The sequence below is a fragment of the Geosmithia morbida genome (assembly GCF_012550715.1).
Source record: "Geosmithia morbida isolate 1262 chromosome Unknown scaffold_15, whole genome shotgun sequence".
Taxonomy (NCBI): domain Eukaryota; kingdom Fungi; phylum Ascomycota; class Sordariomycetes; order Hypocreales; family Bionectriaceae; genus Geosmithia; species Geosmithia morbida.
This window is the reverse complement of record NW_023336202.1, coordinates 369,470-390,933: the sequence shown is the minus strand read 5'-3', so window position 1 is coordinate 390,933 and position 21,464 is coordinate 369,470. Positions and strand designations below refer to the sequence as shown.

Here is a 21,464-nt window from a genome sequence, read left to right as displayed (position 1 = left end):
AGGGGCATCGATCAGAGCCTCAATGAACGACGGAGAGAAAGGATGCAGGAGGCTGAGACATGATCTTCTAGATGTAGCCTGTACGGGTACGAGTAGGTATTCTGCAGGCTTGCAGTAATAATACCAGTGGCATGGTAATAATACATGCACTCCGTGAGTTCGTACACAAGGAATGTGAATCATGATGAACGGCGTTTCGGCTGGACCCCGGATCATGGCCATTCCAGGGTTCGTTCCTTGGGTTGGGCTCGGCCTCTTGGAAGCAAGAGCCTAGAAAGGTCGAGCCTCAGGACCCTGGTCGTACCTACCACTTTTAGCAATGCGACACAAAGCAGAGACCAGCCCAGACCAAGTGGAATTTCTCTGAGCCCCTCGTCTCTGTCGTCTTTCTCTCCTCTCCAACCTTTTGACAACCTTTGAAACAAATCTGCTCGGAAGAAGGGAAAGGATACTTTCACCTTTTCCTATCACCATCTTTTTTTTTTTGTCGACAGTAAGCTCTTCCGAATAACCAGCAGCAGCAAACGACGCAACCACGCACACGCACACGCACACACACCGCGGCGCCATGTCGTCGACAACCATGATCCTCACCATGGCAGATACGGCGGTGACGGCAAAGGGCGGCCTTCCCACGTCCACGACGACAGGCAACGACCTCTGCCCCAGCTGCGGAAGCTCCCTGCCTGACCTCATCCAAGCCCAGGCACGCATCGCCGAACTCGAAGCTCAAGTCGGCCAGCTCAACGACAAGGCGGAAGCCGCAGTGGGCCGATGGGCCGAATACGAAGATGAGCTGGCCAGGCTCCGAGCGCAAGCAGCGCCAACGACAGCCTCGGCGAATCCCAACGACTCCTCCTCCTCCTCCGACTCCTCCTCCTCAGATCCTACTCCTCCACCGCCTCCCCCAAAAGATGATGACCGGACGCCGAGCACCCCGGCTGCCGAGGACCGCCGGTCATCGACGGGCTTCCTTCAGGGACGGCTATCGTCGCTCCTCGGCTCGAGGAGCAACAAGTCGTCGCCCAGCCTGGAACGCTACGGCCGGGCCGAGTCGGACCACCAGAGCGCCGAGCAGCTCCTGCAAGCCCTGGTGCGCGAGCAGTCGCTTCGCAAGGAGGCGGAGGGCCGTCTGACGGCCACGAGCAAGGAGGTCGAGGAGCTGAGCGCGTCCCTGTTCGAGCAGGCCAACGAGATGGTGGCCGAGGAGCGCAGGGCGCGCGCGAAGCTCGAGGAGCGCGTGTCCGAGCTCGAGAGGAGGGACAGCGACAAGAGGAGGAGGCTCGAGACCCTGGAGAGTGCCATGGCCAGGATCGACTCGGCCAGACAGCTCCTCGCCCAGCACGAGCAGCACGACAACGAGGCCCGGCAACAGCAGCAGCAGCAGGAGTCGGAAAAAGAGCAAGATGCAGAGTCAGGACCACCAAAGGAATAACGCACACATACACACGTGCGGTGACGACGATAATGCGATCACGACGAGGGTTATACGACTTTTCTCTTTTCTCGCATCTTTCTTAACGGCGGCGTTTACAGAGGGGATCAACTCGGGGTTTATTTCAACCAAAAAAAAAGCATGGGAAGCGACGGGGATAAATCGTTCTTACTTGTTCAAATTTCTTTCTTACCTCTTTCTTACATCTTTCCCAGCATGTTTCTTATTTATTTTCCCTGCCACACTGCATTTAGCATATACACGACACAAATCAAAAAGAATGGCCAAGAAAGAACAAAAATTGCTGCTCCAATACTCCAATGCAACGGGCATCCAGACACGACGCAAATCAATAGAAAGACTAACAATCTTTTTTTTCTTGGTTCTGCTACGACGTAATATATATAACGACCGTCTAGTGGTAGGGAAGAAGAGGAAGAAGAAAAGTGAAGGGGAAACCGGGGGGTGAATACGTGCCAAAAGTGTTCCATCACCTCTTTACTCCACCATGACAACAAGAACCGTATAAGACAAGTTTGAGCGAAGCCCATGCCGAAACACCCAAGACCAAACAAGACTCCAAAACACCAGAACGGCTACCCGTCCCTCTCTTGCCCTTCTCCTTCGTCCCCTTCCCCTCAGCCTTACTCGCGGCAATACCATCTCTCATACGGCTCTACTACTAGTCAGAGAGGCCGTCCCACGACTTGCTGTCGTCGCCGCCACCCTTCTTCCCGTCCCTGGTGGGGCTGCCTCGGCTACCGGTAGCCTGGACCTTGCGGGCAGGCTTATCGCCGTCCCGGTCGTCCGGCGTGGCTGAGCGCCGGCGCTTCTCGGCGGTGGGGGAGGTGGCCCTGAAGGGGCGGTGGTACTCCTTTGCGTCGGTGCCCTCGGGCTCGGGGGGGGTCGAGGTCTTGCTGCTGCGGCCGCTGTGGCCGCTGCTGCGCTCGTCTTTGGTGGCAGCGGTAGCGGTGGTGGGCTTCGCTGCCGGCGGAGAGGGGCTGGGGGGTTTCCACTCGGCCGAAGGCTCTCCGTTCCAGCGGGCCAGCATGGCGGACACCTTGGGACCCCAGACGGCCTCGCCGGCGGCCAGGTCGGCGTGCTCGAGGCAGTTGACGCCGCCGATGGTGAAGTCGCTCTGGCGGGTGCGCGACAGCTCGGCCATGAGGCCGGCAGAGTCGAGCTTGGCGCCCAGGTCGTGGCAGAAGGAGCGGACGTAGAAGCCCGAGGTGACGGTCATGCGGATGCGGCAGGCGGCCGGGCCCTTGCCTGTCCAGGGCGGGGGCGTGTCCTGGCTTGGGGGGTCGGGGACGAGGTCCTGGCCGCGGGTGGAGTAGCGGGGCTGCTCGGGGAGCTTGCCCAGGGCCCCGGACATCATGGGGGGTTCGCGGCCGGAGGCGGCGGCCGAGTTGCTGCGCTTGCGGGTCTTCTTGCTCGCCTTGGCGCCGTTGCTCCCGTCGCCGCCCACGCCGGATTCGCGGATGAGGGCATCCTGGCGCTCCTCGAAGCGGCGCTTGAAGGACTCGTGGGCCGCTATGGCCTGGTCGTCCTCCTCCTTCTCCTCGGGCGTGAGCGTCTTGCGACCCGACGTCTCCTGCTGCTTCTTGATGCGCCAGACCTGCTCGGCCAGGTTGCGCTCGGCAGCCTCGGCCTCCTGGGCGGGCCAGCGGTGCGGGTGCTGTCCCGGCTCGTACCACTCCACCAGCTCCAGGTCCTTGACCTCGACCTGGCGAGCCTCGATGTCGCGCGGGATGGGCTTGCCCTCGCGCGCGTACTCGTACAGCGGCTTCCCGTTCATCTTGAGCGCCGAGTACAGCGGCGGCACCTGCATCTGCTTGCCCCTGAAGCCCTCGAGGGCCTCCTCCACCTTGTCCCGCGTGATGTGGTCGTAGGGCCGCTTGGCCAGGATCCGCCCCACCCTGTCGTACGTGTCCGTGCTGGCGCCGAACAGCACCGTCGTCTCGTACGTCTTGACGCAGTCGAGGAACTGCGGCAGCGCCTTGGTCCCCGACCCGATCCCCAGGATCAGCACCCCCGTCGCCAGCGGGTCCAGCGTCCCGCCGTGCCCGATCTTGACCTGGTTCGCCCGCTTCATGTGCTTCTTCCGGGTGTGTTTCTCGCGCTCCTTCTTCGACACCTCGGCCGAGATGAGCGGCTGGAAAAAGCTGGACGGGTTCCAGGCAATCTGGCAGTCTCGTATCACCTGGGCGGAGCTCATTCCGCACGGCTTGTTTATGGCTGCGCCCGGGGCGTCAGCGTCATTCGTTTCTCGTCGTGTCTTTCGCTCCTATGCTGAAGGGAGGGGGGGGGGAGGGAGGACGCTTACCCAAGCAGCCTTCGCGGACGACGTCGGAAGCCATCCTGAATAGATCTCTGGGTCGTCGCATGCGGACTTTGTATCGGTAGGTATATATGAGAGAGCGTCGCTGCCTCTGGAGGCGGCGGCTGGTAATGGCTGCACTCACACTCGCCCAGATAAGAGAGAGAGAGAGAGAGGGAGGGAGAGAGGCTTGCGGCAGTACGCGTATGAAGTAGCACCGGCGTACTTCTTATTCGCACACAACCCGTCCGAGTCACCTCGGATGATTCGTATATATACGGGAGGTAGAGTCGTCAGTTGATCGTATGATCAATTGCGACGGACCTATAGATAAAGTGAGGGTATCAACAGCTTGGACAGGCTTAAAAAAAAAAAAAAATTAAGTGGAACAATAGTAGCGCGTTCTATCCGCCCCACAGACTTTCAGTACTGCCCCTCCTAACGGGACCCATTCTCCGGGGTCTATCCGCTACGAACAAGGGGGTGCTACGAAGCATGTGCAAGAGTTTACAGCACTCTGGAACCGATTTTACAGGAGACTTGGACGCTAAAGATGATGGCATGCAGCGGTACAGTCGCTGTAGATACATGCGTCTAGTGGGTGTCGGGCGCTGTGGGAGCGCCACATGATGTCCAGACCACTCTAAACGGCATTGCGCCCCAGCGCGCATGTCGAGTGAAACCGATGCCCCTCCAGAGTCCAGGTCAATGCCGGTCTCTTTCGTGGTAATCGGCTTGTGACTTGCATCGTTACCTGTACAGATTGCATATTCACCCTCGCCTCACCTACACTCTCCCGACTCTCGCCCATCGTCTTCCCAGTCTTCTCTCTCTACTCCTCTCTCTCCCGACACAGCTTTCTCTCCACGAAGTATCAGTACATTCGGACAGTTCACATACAGCGCCTGCGCTCCCCACGCTCTCTCTCACGCTCTCTCGACATCTCGCCATCAGCATCGCCCGCATCTTCAGATGGTTCACGCGCCGAGACAACACCATGACCGGACGTAGGCGGAGAGGCTCCACCTCGAGCCTTGAGGATGAGGTGATATCCAAGCGCCCCGTCCACTGGTGCCAGGAGTCTTCTGTCTTACGTCGGCTTGCGCCGGACGCGGCTTTCGTCCCCGAATTCGAGCTTGTCGACGCCGTGATCCTCAAGCAGGATGGCAAGACCATGGCCAATGCACTCGATGTGCTGTTCGACGGTCCATTCATAGTCCGCGGGACCATGGTCGTCGACGCGCCCGAACAGAGGACGCACCGTGAGTCCGTCCGTGCTGGTATGCCCTCGGAAAACACAGCATATCCACTAACCTCCATCACCGTCCACCAGTTATCATGAACGTCAAGTCCTCGATTCCCCTGGAAGTCACCGACTGCGGCCGCTACTCTGTCGGAGAGGCAATGGAAGAGGAAGATGCGGAGATCAACATGAACCGCCGATCGAACCCACCTGTTCTCTGGATGGAAGGCCATCATGCCTGGTTCGAGATCAACCCGTCCGCCGAATACCTCCCCATATACCGATCCATCTGCGAAGCCATTCGACTCTACTATTCCGTCCTCGACGTCTACGCTGGCTCTTCCATCAAGGCAATCGACCGTCGGCACAAGTCATCAGACCCAGTCGTACGGTTGTCAGATGTCTTCTTCCAGGTTTAGCCTCCCCCGCCCCGGAGTCATCCGGACACACGTACTGACCAGTTGATCCCTTTACAGTACTCTGCCAAAGTCGGGAACGGCAAGACGATACGAGAGGTTGCGCAAATGTGCCAAGATCTGGCCCCCTTTCTCATCAACCAGTTCATATTGCAGGCAGACTCCGACCAGTTGCACTGGCCGGATACATACTTTTACAAGTGGATGAAGAAGGAGAATCCGGTATGCTGTTTTCCTTTGTCTCCTAACATTTCCCCCCATCTCTACGCCTCCCAGGTATGATGCTAACGCGTTGCTCAGGAACTCTTTGCCAAGGCCGAGGATAGGATTCGTAATCCTAGATACAAACCGCCAACCAATGATCCGCCATCCACGACGAACGATACCAAGGTCGCCGAGTCTGTCGGTCTGCCATCAAGGACACGGTCAAGCAGATCGAGGTCCGCGGCCTCAGTGGCGCCCGATGCACCTGTAACCCAGAGCCAGCGATCCTCGAGGTCTCGATCTGCTCTGCAACCCGCAGACGAGCGGCCTCGAGAGCTGGGGGCCCCTCCTCCTATGACAGCACCGTCGAATCCTCCACAAGACAAGGCCCCCGTGCCCGCTCCGGGAGACGACCGGAGCGTTCTCGACACGGTCATCAAAGCTCTCGAGTCGGCATACGACACGTTGATCGGCACCAAGAGCGGAGTCACCTATGTTGGTCTGCTAAACCGCTTGTACTTCTCCAGCAGGTTCCCCACCTACAAAAACGGCACCCCAGGTAGCCATCGCATACCTGTCGCTGAGGTTCTACACTACAACGCGGCCGATATCCTCAAGATCATTGACCCGGCGAGGTGGCAGAGCACAGAGCTGTATCCCTGGCTCCAGAAGAAGGCCACCGAACAGTTTACACCTGTGGCGATGAAGACGTCCGACTTCCCCTACCGATTGGTACCCCGGGGCTCTCGCCCGTTCATGACAAGAAACAGCTCCTCAGCAGTGGCGTCATCAGTGGTTAAGGGGCCACTAGCATCCTCCAACAAGGACGACGACGACGACGATGACGACGACGACGACACAGTCTTACCGAGTCGTATGGGTAAGGGGATCAAGACGCCAAGTCGCGCCGGAAAGTCGAACCTCCGACCGATCTCGACGATCAAGAAACGGCCACGGTCAGAGATGATGGAAATTGACGACGTCACCGAGGACGACGACTACGGGAGCGACTCTGGTGTGCGGGCCAAGAAGTCGCACTACTTTGACGACGCCACGGTGGAAGATGCCGATATGAACGACAGTGACGATGACGGCGTCGACAACGACATTGCCAACGGTGAAGATGACGACGACGACGACAATGACGACGACAAGGTCAGGATTGTCATCCGCGCAGACAAGATCCCGTCGTCTACACCTCGCGGCCCCAACGACACGTGGACATGCGACCAGGAAGACTGCGAGTACATTGTGCGCGGCGGCGACGCAGACGAGTGCCAGGAGCGCATACGCCGACACTTTGAAGACCATCGACACCAGACGGAGCGAGTCCAGCTGGCCATGACGGAGGGCCGAGCAGGTCACCTCCCTATAAAGTACGCCTATCATTCCCCCTTTCTGATCTTGGTTGAGACGAATTCGGCTCCTCTTGCCCCCTGCACCCCATCACTCTCCTCTTCTGATCGTCATCAACATGATTTCCATTCCCAGCATCCTACCCCTACACTCTCTCCTCTTCCTCCTCTTCCTCTTCCTTTTATACTTCCCTCGATCGGGTCACCAGAACCATCACAACCACCAGAGCCAGGTACAAGTGGACTGGGCAACACGCAAGAGGAGAATGAAAAAGGCGACGACGGCAGCAATAGCTTCTTCCGTCGCCTCGTCGGCCAATTCAGGCGTAGCCCCCACCCCGTCTCGGACGCAATACATGATCTAACCTTGCCTCTATCGTCGCTGCAGCCACCTACTCGACAAGATCAAGAACCTAGGCGAGACGGACGAGATCCACGAGACCCTGTACATGAATGGTGTGGCTCTGCCCAAGCCGATTCGGAAGAAGGTGATAGTATGACGGAGCGTGAATGATGATCATTTCTAGACACTTTTTTTTTTTGGGGGGGGGGGAGTTCTTTTCTTATTCTGTTCTTCTCTCTTTTCTCTTTTCCTGTTTTGTTCCTCACACTACTCATATCCTTGGTCAGGCGCTTTCACATGGTCAGATTTGCTTTTTTCTATTTTTTTCTTCCTCGGATTACTTGGCCTTTTCTTGATCTCGAGGGAAACGAGATGTCAGGATCAGGATAACAGAACAAAGACAGCTTGATGGGTTTTTTTCTTATAAAAAAAAGAATAACATTCAAAAGAAGCATTAAAAAGAATCGACAGAAATAGAATGAAAAGAATATTTCAAAGTGAAGAAAATGAAGAACAAAAAGTAATATAAAAAAAAGGGAGGGGAGGAGACAATGTAAAGTTTTTTTTATGGTAATTTTATCCCCTTGGAATTGTACAAGCTTATCACGACAATGACCTCTCTTCGTACACATACACAAGACATGTTCTTCTCAGGAAGCCTCTGCGACACCATTTCCAGAAGAAGAGGCTGCGGCAGCAGCAGTAGTAGCAGCAGCTGCTGCAGCCTTAGCAGCAGCAGCCTTCTTCTCCGCATCGACGACGAACGTCTCCTCCAGAGCGGCCTTGCGCTGGAACACGCGTAGCCACCGCTGACCCCACCTGCGGATGAGGACGTCCCTCTCCCCATCCTTGCCATCCTGCCAGTCGCCGGTGGCCCAGCTGGCGAGGGCGTCGTTCATGGACCGGAACATGTCGCGCATGTTCTTGGTCTCCTTGGCGTACGAGTCCGGATCCTCCCCGACGACGTCGTCGGCGTCGGCGTTGGCGTCGGCGTCGGTGTCGGCCTTGGCCTTGGCCTTGGGTTGGGCGTCGAGACGGGTCTGGATCTGGCGGATGCGGCCGGTGACCTTGGCGACGGTGTTAAGGACGACCTCGAAGACGTGAGGGCGGGCGAGGGAGTCGCCGCCGTCGGTGCCGTTGGAGGGCGCGCCGGCCACGAGGGCCCAGTCGATGACGTTGAAGGGCGTGAGGATGGTGTAGTTGAGCAGCTTCTCGACGATGGAGAGGGCCACGCCCGGGTGGGCGCGCCAGTATGACATGACGGACGATACGATCTGCACGCGTGCCGCCTCCGACGACGCCCCGGCCTCCAGTAGCCGATTCTTGGTCCGGTCGATGCACGCCAGGACGTGGCTGAGCGACTTGGAGCCCACCCAGCACACGGCCGTGGTGAAGACGTCGGTGCTCGCCACCACCGGGTCCAGCCCGCGCTCCATCGCCTGCGTCTGGATGGCATCGATGAGGGGCTGGAATTCTTCGTCTGGCGCCTTGCGTCGCAGCAGTGTCGCAATCTCTTTGCCTTCCGAGGAGAAAGGGGTTTCTACAGGGTGAACAAGTCAGCACTCTTTATCGAGTGAAAATAGAGAGAGGGGGGGGGGGGGGGGGGGGGGGGTTGAGTAAACACACCATCATCCGCATATTTGAACGGGGGAACATCCTGCTCCTTCTCGGAACCAATCAGCCCGTGATAGGCGTCGGGGACGGTCTTGAAGATGCGCTGGGCAAAGCTGAGGCGGACCTCCTTGTCCAGGGCGCCCCTGAGGAACCAGATGGACGGGTGCAGGTCCGGGAGGGCGGTGTCGTCCTGCCACTCGGCCCACTTCCAGGTGAAGCCGAAGTTGCTGAGGTGGTGGGAGAACCAGTCGAGGAAGCGGTAGCTGAGCTCGAGGTCGATGCGCGCGTTGGAGCGGTAGAGGTAGCGGATGGCCCTGCCGAGGCTGGGGGCGATGGCGGCCGGGGCGATCTTGCAGGCCTCGGTCAGGACGGAGTGGTAGTAGACCGTCTTGCACTCGGGCCCGGGGAGGAGGAGGAGCTGGGAGAAGACGGCGTCGACGGCCACGTCCTCTGGCTTCCACGTGAGGCGGCCCTCGGGCAGGGCGCGCAGGTCGTCAAAGGGCGTGGCGCGCTTGACAAAGGTGCCCTCGGTGAAGTAGCAGTCCAGGTCCATCAGGTACCGGGCCACGGCGTGCCTGTTGAAGTTGAGGATGTTGATGGTGTCGGCCAGGCCGTCGCGGATCAGCGACGATGCGATGTCCGTCTGGGGAGGCACCGTCTCGACGTCCTGGTCCGCGTACACGGAGAAGTGCACCTCGGGGAACAGGGCGCGCGGGCCGGCCACGATGGTCGAGGGGATCTCGATGGGCGGGAGCGCGTGCTTAGTGGGGTTCGACAGCTTCTCCTGCACCTGGATGTCCTTCAGGGGCATCTGCCACGGCCGCGGCAGGCACCTGAGCTCCCAGTTACGCGACGCCTCGGTCTGCAGCTGCTTCTGGAGGAGCATGCAGAAGCTCGGGGAGCCGTCGACGCCCTCCGGATCCCCGGACTCCGGATGGAAGGGGTCGACAATGGTCTGCAGCGCGTGGGGCTCCGAGGCGATGATGTCCGTCTTCTCCATAAGTTCGGCCGATTTCTGCTGCGAAAGCTGGCCCGGAGCGGCGGCCATGATGTAAGGGATAGTCAGGAGGATGATCTTGACGATTTCCGTTCCGATAGTCTGCTCCCCCCCACCCGTCTCTCCGTCAGTAAATCGATCATGGCCATCCATTTCTCTTTCTTTCCTTCCCTCCATCTTTCAAGCGAGGAAAGCACTCACATCCTCGGAACTGGCTGTCTGCAGCTCCGCAGCCCTGTCGAACAGCTCGTCGAGCAGAGGGAAGACGCCTTCCCCCTCGAGGCACGACTGGAGGCAGGCCAGCAGCTTGAGGCGCAGCTTCACGGTCCTCCAGTTTCCCGCCGCGACGTCGGACGCCGTCAGCTCAGCCAGCCTGGCTAACAGGTCGGCCACCAGCTCAGGCCTGCGCGTGTTGGCGACCAGCACCACGGCGGCCACAAAGGGCGTCTTGAGCGGCTGCTCGACGTGCAGTTGCATGACCAGGTCGACGAATTGCCTCCTCAGGTCCTCGTCTTCGTAATTGTCCGACACCAGGGCCGCCGCCGACTGCACCTCGTCCGCCCACGAGCGGAGGGGCGAGTCGGCCAGGCCCAGGACCTGACGGCGCAGGCGGACCGGTAGAGGGTCCACACGGCGGCGCTGGTTGTGTCGTCGGTCGTAGTGATGGTCATCGTCGTCGTCTGTGTATATGAGAGTTCAGATCAGCATATTTCCTTCTTTCCGGTATCTTTCTTGATCATTTGAGGGCGGCTTCTTTTTTTTTTCTTCCTCGCTTACCACGATATCGTCGCTTGCGGTAACCACCACCGCTTCCTCCTCCTCCTCCTCCTCCAGACCTTCTCCTGTCATAGTCGGCCATTATGTGCTGCGTTGGCGTAGGATGCACTCCGGTTGAACGGGAGACGGCAGACAAGTTTGTGGACGGAGCTTCAAAAACTTTGGGGGGAGAGTCTTGTAGTCTGTACGAGTACAAGGTAGATAGATGGTGGAAGGCGCGTAAACACACATACACACACGCACGTTTGCGGCCCTTGCGTCAAAGGTACAAGGTACTATTGCTGGTACTTGTGATGACGGTGATTCGTCTCTTTTGCTGCGTCTGTGTGGAGCTGCTGGTCTTTGGTCTCTGCAGCATGCGTGTGTGGATTCTCGAGGTTGGTCTTTGTATAGGCCTGATATATGAGGCAATAGTTCTCTGGGGGGGGGGGGGGGGGGGGGGATGTCACTTGAAGCCTTCCCCGGGTCACCACGACTCCACGAGTACGGGCGAGTATTATGCGAACACATGGATACTTTAGATGATGCTTACTGCGACCTTTTCGTTCTCTCATCTGGGCTTTTTACTGGCACATGTCGGATGAACAGATAATGGATGATAATATACAGAAAGTGTTGAAGGATCAGAATATCGAGATGCAGAGAACAACAAGCCAAGACCCCAAAACAGGCACATCTTCTTTTCATAAAGGTAGCAAAAACAAACCCGTGGTCTAACATGATTTTTCCAGCGATATGCATAAAAACATTTTTGTCTTTTCTTGCTTCTTCTTCTCCTTCTTCTTGCCATCACCCATCATTCAGTTCTAGTCCTGAGCTCCTGAGTAGAGGAGTCGTTGACCTAATTCCCAACAAAAAAAAAAATCTCCTCTTTTCTTTCTTTTTTTTTTCTGTCTTCAACAAGAGAAACAATACATGGATCCGATCCGGCATGAGGGTGTAATAGTATAAAAAGTAATAGCTTGGGTCTCAATCAAGGAAAGAAAAGAACGAGAAGAGGAGGGGGGAGAGAAGAGCTCAGAGGCAGAAATGGGGTTCCTTTGGTTTCCATCCTTAAAAAAATAACGCCAAGTGACAAAAAGGGGGAATCATATCCCATATCCCCCTCCCCGGTATAACCACCAAGCCTCTTTTTGTTTCTCTTAGAGTAACGAGGCCCTTTCTCTCCTTCCTTTCCTGCCCTTTCACTTCTCTCATCCTCTCTTGTCTTGCTCTCTCCGTTCCTCTCTTTCTTTGTCTTGTCTTTCTCATCTTCTCATCATCCCTCCACTTTTTTGGGTTCCTTTGTTTTTGTTTTTTTCGTTATTCCATTTTTTCTTTTTTCCTTTTTTTTCATATTCATGTTTCTCATCCTCATGCAAAAAGGTTACACTGCCTTGTCCTTCTCCAATGACCACCAGCACCACCGCCGCCTACCACCCCCGTCATCTGCTTCAGCCTGCGCGTGCTTGCCTCCCCGGCCACCAAGCAGCCATTCACCTGCTCTGGTCAGGAGAGCCTTTCGAGATCACACACCCGCAGCCTATTCGCATCAGCCCAGCCTGGAGGAAAGAATTCTATACGACGAGTCTCGCCTCGTCCTCCATGTGAATGGCCCGTGTCGAGGGTTGAGGGTCGTGAATAGGCTCGCCTGTTGGAACCGAGTTCTGCCGAGGGGTGGCATTCTGTATGTGCCGGATTGTTTTCCCCTCCCCCTTCTTACGCCGGCTGCTCTCAATCCAGCTTGGCGACCATCTCCTGCTTCGACAAGGGCGTGAAGTTGTCGATATCCAGGCCGCGTGATGCCAGTACGGGGCGCATGTGAGGGGGCACCAGGCTGTGGTTCAGGTCGGGGGCAATTGACAGCTCTGTACGCATAGGATTAGTCAATCAATCTTTGAGCTACGCCATCTCTCTTCGACGGACGGAATCTCTCGAGGGCACGTGTCGAGACATACCGTGGTGAGTAAAGTCAAAGAGATCAGGCAGATCCCTCATGTCCGAGGTGCCGTGCCTGGAGTCGGGCAGCTTCGTCTTGGGGTCGCGCAGCTCGTCGAAGAAGGGGTGGACCATGGCGCCGATGGCGGACTGCCTTGCCGTAGGCGTGTACTCGAGAAGCTGGGCGATGAGCAGGATCGCATCGGGGTCGGCCTTGCGGAAAACTTTGTGGAAGGGGTGCGGCTTGATCTGGGGGAACTTGTGCTCCATGTAGTTCGGGTTCATAGTTCGAATCTGCTCCCGCGTCGGGGTACCCAGCACCTTGATGATCTCGACGAGCTGGTCTATCCCTGACTCGCCGGGGAACAGCGGCTGGCCGAGCATGAGCTCGGCCATGACGCAGCCGGTAGACCAGACATCTGGAGACGTGTAGAGTCAGTTCACTCATCTTGATCGGACAGAGTGTCGGGCTATCGGGGGGGGGGGCGGCGGGTGTGTGTGTGTGTGTGCCATTGTCCCGGTAGGAAGGGTAGGGAATATGTCAAGGCTCACCAATCTTGGTCGTGTAGTTAGTCGCGCCAAAGATCAGCTCAGGTGCGCGGTAATAGCGTGAGCAAATGTACGACACGTTAGGCTCGTTCTCGACCAGGATCTTTGCGCTGCCAAAGTCGCAGAGCTTGAGGATGCCGCTGTTGGGGTCGAGCAAGAGGTTCTGCGGCTTGATGTCCCTGTGGCAGATTCCTTGAGAGTGGATGTAGGCCAGCGCCCTGAAGAGCTGGTAGATGTACAGCTTGATCTCGAGGATAGGCATGGTTGTCTTCATCTTGTTGAAGAATCGCGAGGCCCTGTAGACTGTCTCGGGGACGAATTCCTGGACGAGGTTGAGGTAGACTTCGTCCTTCTGTAAAAACGATTAGCCCGGTTTTGTCCTCTCATCGTCTTCTCCTTCTCCTCATTTCCCTACATCCGCCTTCGCTTCCTTCTTTTTCCGTCCACTTCCTTTATGTTTTTTTTCCCCTTCCTGTCGAGATTCACGGTCGCAGGAACGTCAGAAAAACTTACCCGCTCGCCATTGGAGTAGAAGAAAGCCTTGAGCTGGACAATGTTGGGGTGTCGGACAATGCGCATGATTTGCAGTTCACGGTTCTAACCCACGCGTCAGTCAGCACATGCTAGCTCTCGTTGTTTCTCCTCGCCTAAGGTGTTCCGCCCCAATCGCCACCATCGAGATCGGGCGGTCACCGGTTGCATTCGTGAGGGACGCACCTTGAACCTCTTGTCCTGGAGAACTCGCTTGATGGCAGCATCTTCCCCCGAGGGTGACAGCTTGGTCTGAAAGACGACACCAAAAGATCCATTGCCCACAATCTTACACTGCGTGTACTGGATCTCCCTCGTCTCACCGGTAATGCCGTCTTGCGCCTTTTCGCGGATAATTTCTGGGCATTTTGCGTCAGCGTCGTCCAAACAGCTGGATCGTCGTGCGGGGGGGGAGGAGAGTTGGAGGGGCAGCAGGCAGCAGGTAGAAGAAGCAAGCAGTAACAGTCGGCAGCAAGGGATCGGAAAACAACTCACCTCCCATCCTAAGACTGTTGAGGGCGTTGGGGCGATGCGACGACATGACAACAGTGGTTTTTGGCACCCGTAGCTAGACGCTCGGGGCTACCGGGGTCTGAGAAGAAGCAGGCCGGGATATGTAGTCGGGGAGGGGTGTACGTGGTCCTGGAAACGGGCCGTGATGGGCAACAATTGAAGGTGGGGGGGGGATTTCAGAGGGACAAAAAGGCACCGAAAGCGGGGAGGGGGGTTTGGTAGAGAGAGAGGGTTGGTTGGCTTTTTGTGTGTGTGTGTGTGTGTGTGTGTGTGTGTGGTGTGTGTGTGTGTGTCGTGAAAGGGCGGCGTCTATTTTTTTTTGTGGTGATTAAAACGAATCAAGGACAGCAGATTGACTCGTTGCAGTTGTTGCTGTTGTCGTCGTCGTCGTCGTCGTCGCACGAGGAAAAAGGCACGGTGGATCGAAAAGGCAGAGAGGGCGTCACGAGCAAAGTATCTGCTCACAAAAGTGTCGAGTGTACGAAATGTGGTCCGAGGTGGTGGCAGGTGGCGGCGCTCGTGACCTCGCAGAAAGGTTCAAGACCTCGTGTGGTGGCTCTCTTGGATTCAAGGGCGGGGTCTTCCCTTTTAGGCTTGTGGGCAGCAGACCTGTAGACCTGTTGAGAGAGGTCCTGTTTGACAAAGAGACTAGGCTAGGAGGGGGCCGGAGAGTTTAGTAAGAGTCGAGTCGGCCGACAGTGTCAAAGGCGTTGTGTACAGGCGTTGATGACGATGAGATGGGGAGAGGAAGAAGATGATGGTATCATGCGCAGAAGAAAGAATAATCAAAAGGGAGAAGGAGAGTAGGTAAAAAAAGGTTCGAATTCGAGGCTCCAGTAGAAATAGCAGTGGTGCTGGTAGTAATACTCTCACTCTCTCTCTCTCTCTCTCTCTCTCTTCTACCACTAGTAGCACTACTAGTAGTGGTGACACGGCGCGAGTTGGGCGAGGGAGGGGTGCGGGGCTGAGTGACGGCAGCAGAGGGTACAGACAAGTAGGCAAGAGAGGGCAAAGGGAAAAAAAAAATCAGAATAAGAAAAAAAATTCAAAAGAAAAAAAAAAGCCAAGGGAAGGGTAGGCATTAAAAAGCTGGCCAGTATTGCTCAAGGATGAGAGCCAATGGGGTGTGAAGAGGGGTGTGCACACTCTTGGTGTACGAGTATGGTGTGTGGTGTGTGGTGTGTCTGAGGCAATACCAATGCCAATACTCCTCCTCCCAACACTACTTCACTGCTTCGGAGGCGGGCAGTACCTCACAGAAGCAAAGCAGTAACACCTCAGAGAACCAGCACCCGTACCTGTCAGTGTGTGTGAGGGCACACAGCAGCTACCAGCAGCAGCAGCAGGAACAGTCCCCGTGGTATTAGGTGGTGGGTAGCCTAAAGGCGAGTCCAGCTAGGTGCCTGGGTGGTAATATACAGCGTGATAGGCCCGTAGCAGCGGCGGGAGGGCAGCAGTACCAACAGGGGACTAGCAAGGACAGCAGCAGGGGAAAGCCGTCGTTGCCGCAGTTGGCCAATTAGAGAGAGCGACCAGGACAAGGCCAACAGCTGAGTTGATGCAGACAGATGCTGCTGGTTCTGGTGCTCTTCTGCTAGAACCGAGAGAAAGAAGTGGCAGTGGTAATGCAGGTTGAGACGGAGAGAGAGGGGTGTGTGGTGATGGTGGTGCGGTTGATGTAGGGAAGATACGCCATGCAGCTAAGCAGTGGACGACAGTGAGGTGAGTGCGGTGAATTTTTTGGGGGAGGGGCGAGTGGCAGGGGTGGGGGGGGAGAGGGTCCAACACCGTCTGCACGGGCTGCAACAAGGCGAGGAAGAAAAGAGGACGAGGACCAGAAAAAAAAAAAAAACGTTGGACGGGGGGGAAATCCGGGGGAATACAAAAAGAGACGTCTTTTTTCCTTCTACTTACAGACTTCTCTCAATGTTGTTTGATGGAGAGGGGAGAAGAAAAGAGGAAAGGAGGAGGAGCTATGGGTCCGGTTTGCAACGACTCCGTACAGAACTAAACGGCTGGCCGTCTTGTTGATTCGATGATGCGGGGGAGAGCAGGTATTCGTCGCTCTCGTGTAGGTAATCAGAAGCGTGAATCGTCAAGCGCGCGTATTATGCAACGGTGCAGGAGGACGAAAGAAGGGTTAAGAAGAAAAACCCGGGGGAATAAGGGAAGAAGAAGGAAGGCTGAATCCCTCTCGGAATTGGCGACGGGTTTGTTCCACAAAGAATAGTACGCAGTACACGAGAGGTGATCGGAAAGGGGAGGGGGGGGGGGTGGCAGGCCGGCCCGTGATAATCAAGACCAGTTCAGTTAGTTGCCAGTGTCAGGAACAGCAGCAGCAGAACGTAGGTCATCTCAATGCGGCAGCTTCTCTCTTTTCTCTGCTCGATATCCCGGGGAAACTTTTAGGGTGTTATAGAGGAGAGAGAGAGGAGAGAGAGAGGCGGAGGAGGGGATAGGCAAATTGGTGATGAGGGCAACTCGATGGGGTGAATTGTGAATTGGTGGGGAGGGGGAGAGAGGGAAAGGAAAGGAAAGAACTCGAGATGAGTCGTCGAGAAAAGGTGGGGCTCTTATGAGGCTGGGCTATTTAGCTGTACGGATTGGATCATGGGCAGGTTTTCTTACGAGGATTATTATTATTATTATTATTATTCTCGCAGAATCAACTAAGTGGCAGTATACGGAGTAATGCTCACTCTATCACTAGTACCTGAAATAGTAGGAATACTCTGCAGTGATTCAAGCATCCGATGACCACGGTGAAATATGGAGAGAATAAATTACGACCGGGGTTGATGACGAAGTAACCACCAAGAAACTCAATAATAACTCTGTAGGGGCTGGAGTTCCGATCTCAGAGGCTGAGGCAAGTTTTTGCTTTTTTTTTTTCCCCTCCTTCTTCTTCTATGAGAGATGGCGGGTTGGTCGTTGTGCCGTACCGGGAAGTATCAAACAAAATGTTGTAGTGCTCCGTTAATGTACGACGAGTAGGTATCCACTGGCCACCAGACGAGGGGCGGGGTGCTTCATGTAGCGCACTCGTGACGAGGGGGGGGGGGGGGGGGGAGGCCAGACCCAAGTACGTGCCGTCCGTGGAGGGGGAGGGGAGAGGAACAGGGGAGGGGGAGGGGCGTGGATGTGGATATCTGAAATTCTCTACTTGTTCGGATCGTAACTTGTTCGTACCTCCGGCCTCTGGGGCGGGTATGACGACCTCACGGTACATCAAGCTACTGATACCTGGAGGTATTAGCAGTTGCGTTGATGACAAAATATGTGGATCGGCAAAATCTCTCTGGGATTTCTCTGCTGCCCAGGTCATGTATCCGGGTGGGTCCCCCGGGCTGGGCACGAACAAACAGGCGTCTACTGACTCGACTCATGTCGAATCAAGGGACGCCTCTTCCTTGCTGACGGGAACCAAGAAGAATGCTGGAGGCTTTTTTTTTTTTTTCCTTGCAGTATGAATGCGAATATGTGCGAGCGCGAAATACATCATGTTGCCCTCCTACTCACCAGTGTGTCTCCTCCAATGTTGGAGGGTTGATGAGCGGACCGATTGACAATGCCACATGGGATGTACGTACAGGTAATAACGATACTGTTGATTATTACCACCGGCACATGTACTGGCCGATTGAATGAACGGCACGGAATGAGGACTCATCTACAACATCTCAAACCCGAGCAGAGAGCAAGGGAAGAATGCACATATACATGCAGCGTGTAATACTTACTGACAGTAGTAGCACTACGAGTAGCAGTACATATAGTCCGTCTGCGTAACCTCTGCAATACTACGCTGATCGAGTTGCACAGCCCGTCTGTCGGTTTCTCCCTGTCTCTCCTTGTCTCTCCCTCTCTCCTTCTCTCTCCCTCTCCCTCTCTCTCCCTGTCTCCCTCTCTCTCCCTATTTAGCCCTCACTCTCTTCTCGTCTTCTCCTTTCTTTTTTCTTTGCCAGAGAGAGGGCGCACTCTCGACTCCGGGCGACAAATATCGGGAGACTTGATGCCCAAGCTACATGTATCCATCTCCCACTGCACGCGGCATGCCGAAGTCAATGCAGCGACCTGGCCCGGGCTGAAGGCAGGAAAAGGGGACGTGCAGTTTCAGACGGGCAGATGTGTCCTTGTGTCCGTCTACGAGTACTCATCGTGCTCTCTTTTTTTTTTCTTTTTTCTTTTTTTCTTTCCTTGCTCTCTGTCTCTCTCGTACGAGCGTCATTGGCCGAGTATCCCTCTGCAGCTTGACGGCTCGAGCACATGTATTCTCGCTCCCTCTGCTAGTACGCATATAGCCTATGGTGCCGTTGGTCTGTACGTCGTCTATCCGTAGGTACAGCCTCTGGGTCATTGAATAAGGCATCATTACCAGCAGCTAATGCTTGTGGTGTTACTAGATAAACAGCATCGGCGTCGTTGCTTTGGTCCTTGTATGCCGTACAAGAACCTCGTTGTTATTGCAAATCAACGTCGTACCCGACCAGGATTGGGAGCGAGAGGAGAGGAGCCCGCATGCCCCATCTGTCTGACAACGTGACGAAGAAGCTGGAAAAGGTCTCGTTCTTCCTTCTACAAGTACATCAACCCTGGACAGTGCCGTCGTGACTCGCCAGTAGCGGTGGTAGCAGTCTGTCGATTGTAGTGAGCGTTTCAGGAAATAGAGTGACATCTTGCAGCGGTCCCAAATACCGATAACCTGGACGTACTCCCCGCAGCCTCTGCGAGTATCGCAGCATCATGATTACACCCTACGTACTCCGTACATGGCGTACACATACTCTGTACATGTATTATTATTACACCTTGCCGATATCTCACTCTCTCACTCTCACTGTCTCACTGGCTCCCTCTCTCTCTCTCTCTCTCTCTCTCTCTCTCTCTCTCTCTCTTCCTCTCCCATATGCATCCCAGCTTCGTGCGGGGATTCATGTCACGCGTCCAAGTCGGCTGGCTCTCTTTTTTTTCCTGTGCCCCTCCTCGCCTCCCCTTGTTCGATGACCCGTCACTTTTTGTTCCTTTCCCATTCATTCGCTGGACAATGAATCCCGTACCTTGACCCAATTATATCATAATAGTATATTGGTTTTCTTCTTTCTTTTTCTGCAGAGAAATGGAGTACAATCATGTGTTTCTAGGTAATATTCCGTCCAAAGTTGCGTGTATGTGTGTGTGCAACGTCAAGATGGCGTACATACAATGCATCATTACCAGATGACCAAACACCCGTCCGCTGCCGCCCGGTCGAGAGCGCCGCCAGGTCAGGGGTCGTTGGCATTGCCGAGCGGGAGGAGAAGTATCGCGAGCTGCTCTTCCTCTCTGCTTGAGCAAGGGGTGTGGAGTGGAGGATTGGGCCGTCGAGAGCGAGAGCCTCATGCGGCTTCGACCAAGCCAAAGCTTGGGAGGGTAGTCATAGCTCTCTGCTCGTATCTCTCGACTATTACCGGCATTGCTACTCTCTGCATGTACCAGCATCGTTCCCAGGTCTTCCTCACGTCGGTGGAGAAACAGAGGGAAAGGATTGTCGGAAAGCTGCCGTCGGGAGGGACCCTGCTTTCCCTCCCCAGATACTGAGCTGATACGCTGTAATATCGCGGCAGAATACGAGTACAGCGACAGACCTACAGTCTACCAGCAGTGGTCTGAGCCGCAGGATATCCTTTCATCTTACAGCTGGAGAGAGCGGGTGGTAACGTACTATCAGATAGAGAGTGTGAGTTGGTGACAGGCTGTTAGCATGCTCACTGACGTATTATCATTCGTCGTTAGCTGCACTTGCCCCCTTGTGGGCCGCTCCTTCCCATTAGCGTAACCGCCTCTCTTCGAAGTTTAAGAGGGAGATTGCAAGAGGATGTACGTCACCTCAGAGGTCACGATGCATCAGCCTTGCCGTTGCCGCTACGCGGTATCGCTACGCGGTATCGCTACGCGGAAGCACAATTCCTCCATCAGCATCTGTCGAGACCACGAGCAATCGATAATGCATTGACAATGTCTAACGATGGCTATTGCGAGCAGCACATGTACATGTGTCAGCGCTCGTCGGTGACGTCCTCGGGTTCGGGAGCGAAGCACTAACCTAATGGAGCACTCGTACTAATAACCAGACTCGCAATCGTTGGTTGTCCAGGCACATCAGTCCCCACTCATCAGTCTCACACCCCGAAACCAGAGAGCGATCATCATGACTACCTCCCGTTTTCGCCTGCTACGACGTAAGGGTAGGTAGGTATCGGTATAAAATCGCGCGTGTCATTCGATGATGGGGGGAGAGAGCAGAGTCTGAGTTGCGCACGAAGAAGATTCGAGCCAGCTACGAGTATCGTTGCGAGTACTCGCACAGGTACCGCGCTGCTCTCCTCCACCGTCCCGAGCAATAACTGCCTGTGGCTGTCAATTTAGCAGTAGGGCGGAGCTACCCGGTCCATGTGGTCGTGGCCGTTCTTGAGAGGCCTAGCACTCCCACCACGATGCACACCACCATATTCATCATGTTCCCATATCTTGTTCTCCTGTCTTCTTCTTTTTTTTCTTTTTCTTCTTCTTCTTCTTCTCTTTCTTCGCCTTGGTCCCTATTCTTTCCTGATATTTTTTCCCCTTTTCTGTCCATGTTCTCTGGTCGTCGAGGACTTGGTGGGGACTGAAACAGAGGAGAGACAGCAAATATGCATGCGTCTCGCCAGCCCGCTTCGGTATGGGTGAGTGGCCCGACTGACGGGTACGAGTACGAGGACTGGAGATTGGCCACGAATATACGTCCCCGTCGCGCCTCGAGATGGCTCTTTGAACTAATACTAGATATGTACGGGTACAGCGTGCTAGCTAACACGATACCTGTACTCGTACTGTGGCAAACACGGCGCAGAATGACAGCCCCTGCAGCACTAGGTAGATTCCCGGCAACGGCACTCGAATAGTCACGGTTCAAGCATCCAGATGTGGTCGTTTTATCGACGACGAACTCGCGAGAGGGAGAGACGATCCACTCCCCTCACGGCAGCTCCCACGTCAGCTCCCACGTCGCCAGCAGCAGGGCCAGAACGACTGTGTGCATAACAGTGGGACCAGAGAGGTCAGGGCACTCCGCCAGTCTGTCTCCCGCTCCGATGGTGTGGTACGGATGTGATGATTACGCACGGGGTAATAATCTTAAGTATTGCAGGGCGAGGCATTTGCATTCTGGGCCGTGAATAGAGAGAAAAAGAAAAAAAAAAAGAAAAAGAAAAAAGAAAAAAAAAAGAAAAAAG

General features: G+C 55.5%; 6 protein-coding genes across 6 annotated transcripts; 2 read left to right on the top strand and 4 right to left on the bottom strand.

The window, feature by feature from the left end:
* Nucleotides 1-568: 568 nt before the first annotated feature.
* GMORB2_2969 (to exosomal core protein CSL4) lies at nt 569-1,435 on the top strand (the record flags this gene model as incomplete). The annotated part of the gene is made up of 1 exon (XM_035464945.1): nt 569-1,435. One exon carries the CDS (start codon nt 569-571, stop codon nt 1,433-1,435), a length of 867 nt encoding a protein of 288 aa, XP_035319183.1.
* A 682-nt stretch (nt 1,436-2,117) lies between these two features.
* Nucleotides 2,118-3,795, bottom strand: GMORB2_2968 (tRNA pseudouridine55 synthase; the record flags this gene model as incomplete). Its single annotated transcript, XM_035464944.1, has 2 exons — nt 2,118-3,673; nt 3,762-3,795. The coding sequence occupies 2 exons, from the start codon at nt 3,793-3,795 to the stop codon at nt 2,118-2,120; spliced, it is 1,590 nt and encodes a 529-aa protein (XP_035319182.1).
* A 957-nt stretch (nt 3,796-4,752) lies between these two features.
* On the top strand, nt 4,753-8,572 carry GMORB2_2967 (uncharacterized protein; the record flags this gene model as incomplete). Its single annotated transcript, XM_035464943.1, has 6 exons — nt 4,753-5,017; nt 5,089-5,384; nt 5,475-5,636; nt 5,715-6,994; nt 7,362-7,429; nt 8,181-8,572. The coding sequence occupies 6 exons, from the start codon at nt 4,753-4,755 to the stop codon at nt 8,570-8,572; spliced, it is 2,463 nt and encodes an 820-aa protein (XP_035319181.1).
* GMORB2_2966 (nuclear cap-binding protein subunit 1) lies at nt 7,387-10,786 on the bottom strand (the record flags this gene model as incomplete). The annotated part of the gene is made up of 5 exons (XM_035464942.1): nt 7,387-7,416; nt 8,114-8,835; nt 8,943-10,029; nt 10,129-10,607; nt 10,705-10,786. The coding sequence occupies 5 exons, from the start codon at nt 10,784-10,786 to the stop codon at nt 7,387-7,389; spliced, it is 2,400 nt and encodes a 799-aa protein (XP_035319180.1).
* A 1,631-nt stretch (nt 10,787-12,417) lies between these two features.
* On the bottom strand, nt 12,418-14,242 carry GMORB2_2965 (glycogen synthase kinase 3 beta; the record flags this gene model as incomplete). The annotated part of the gene is made up of 6 exons (XM_035464941.1): nt 12,418-12,551; nt 12,642-13,040; nt 13,174-13,522; nt 13,684-13,767; nt 13,888-14,060; nt 14,197-14,242. The coding sequence occupies 6 exons, from the start codon at nt 14,240-14,242 to the stop codon at nt 12,418-12,420; spliced, it is 1,185 nt and encodes a 394-aa protein (XP_035319179.1).
* Nucleotides 14,243-14,269: 27 nt separating this feature from the next.
* Nucleotides 14,270-16,826, bottom strand: GMORB2_2964 (uncharacterized protein; the record flags this gene model as incomplete). The annotated part of the gene is made up of 3 exons (XM_035464940.1): nt 14,270-14,293; nt 14,697-14,867; nt 16,815-16,826. 3 exons carry the CDS (start codon nt 16,824-16,826, stop codon nt 14,270-14,272), a joined length of 207 nt encoding a protein of 68 aa, XP_035319178.1.
* Between the last annotated feature and the right edge of the window lie 4,638 nt (nt 16,827-21,464).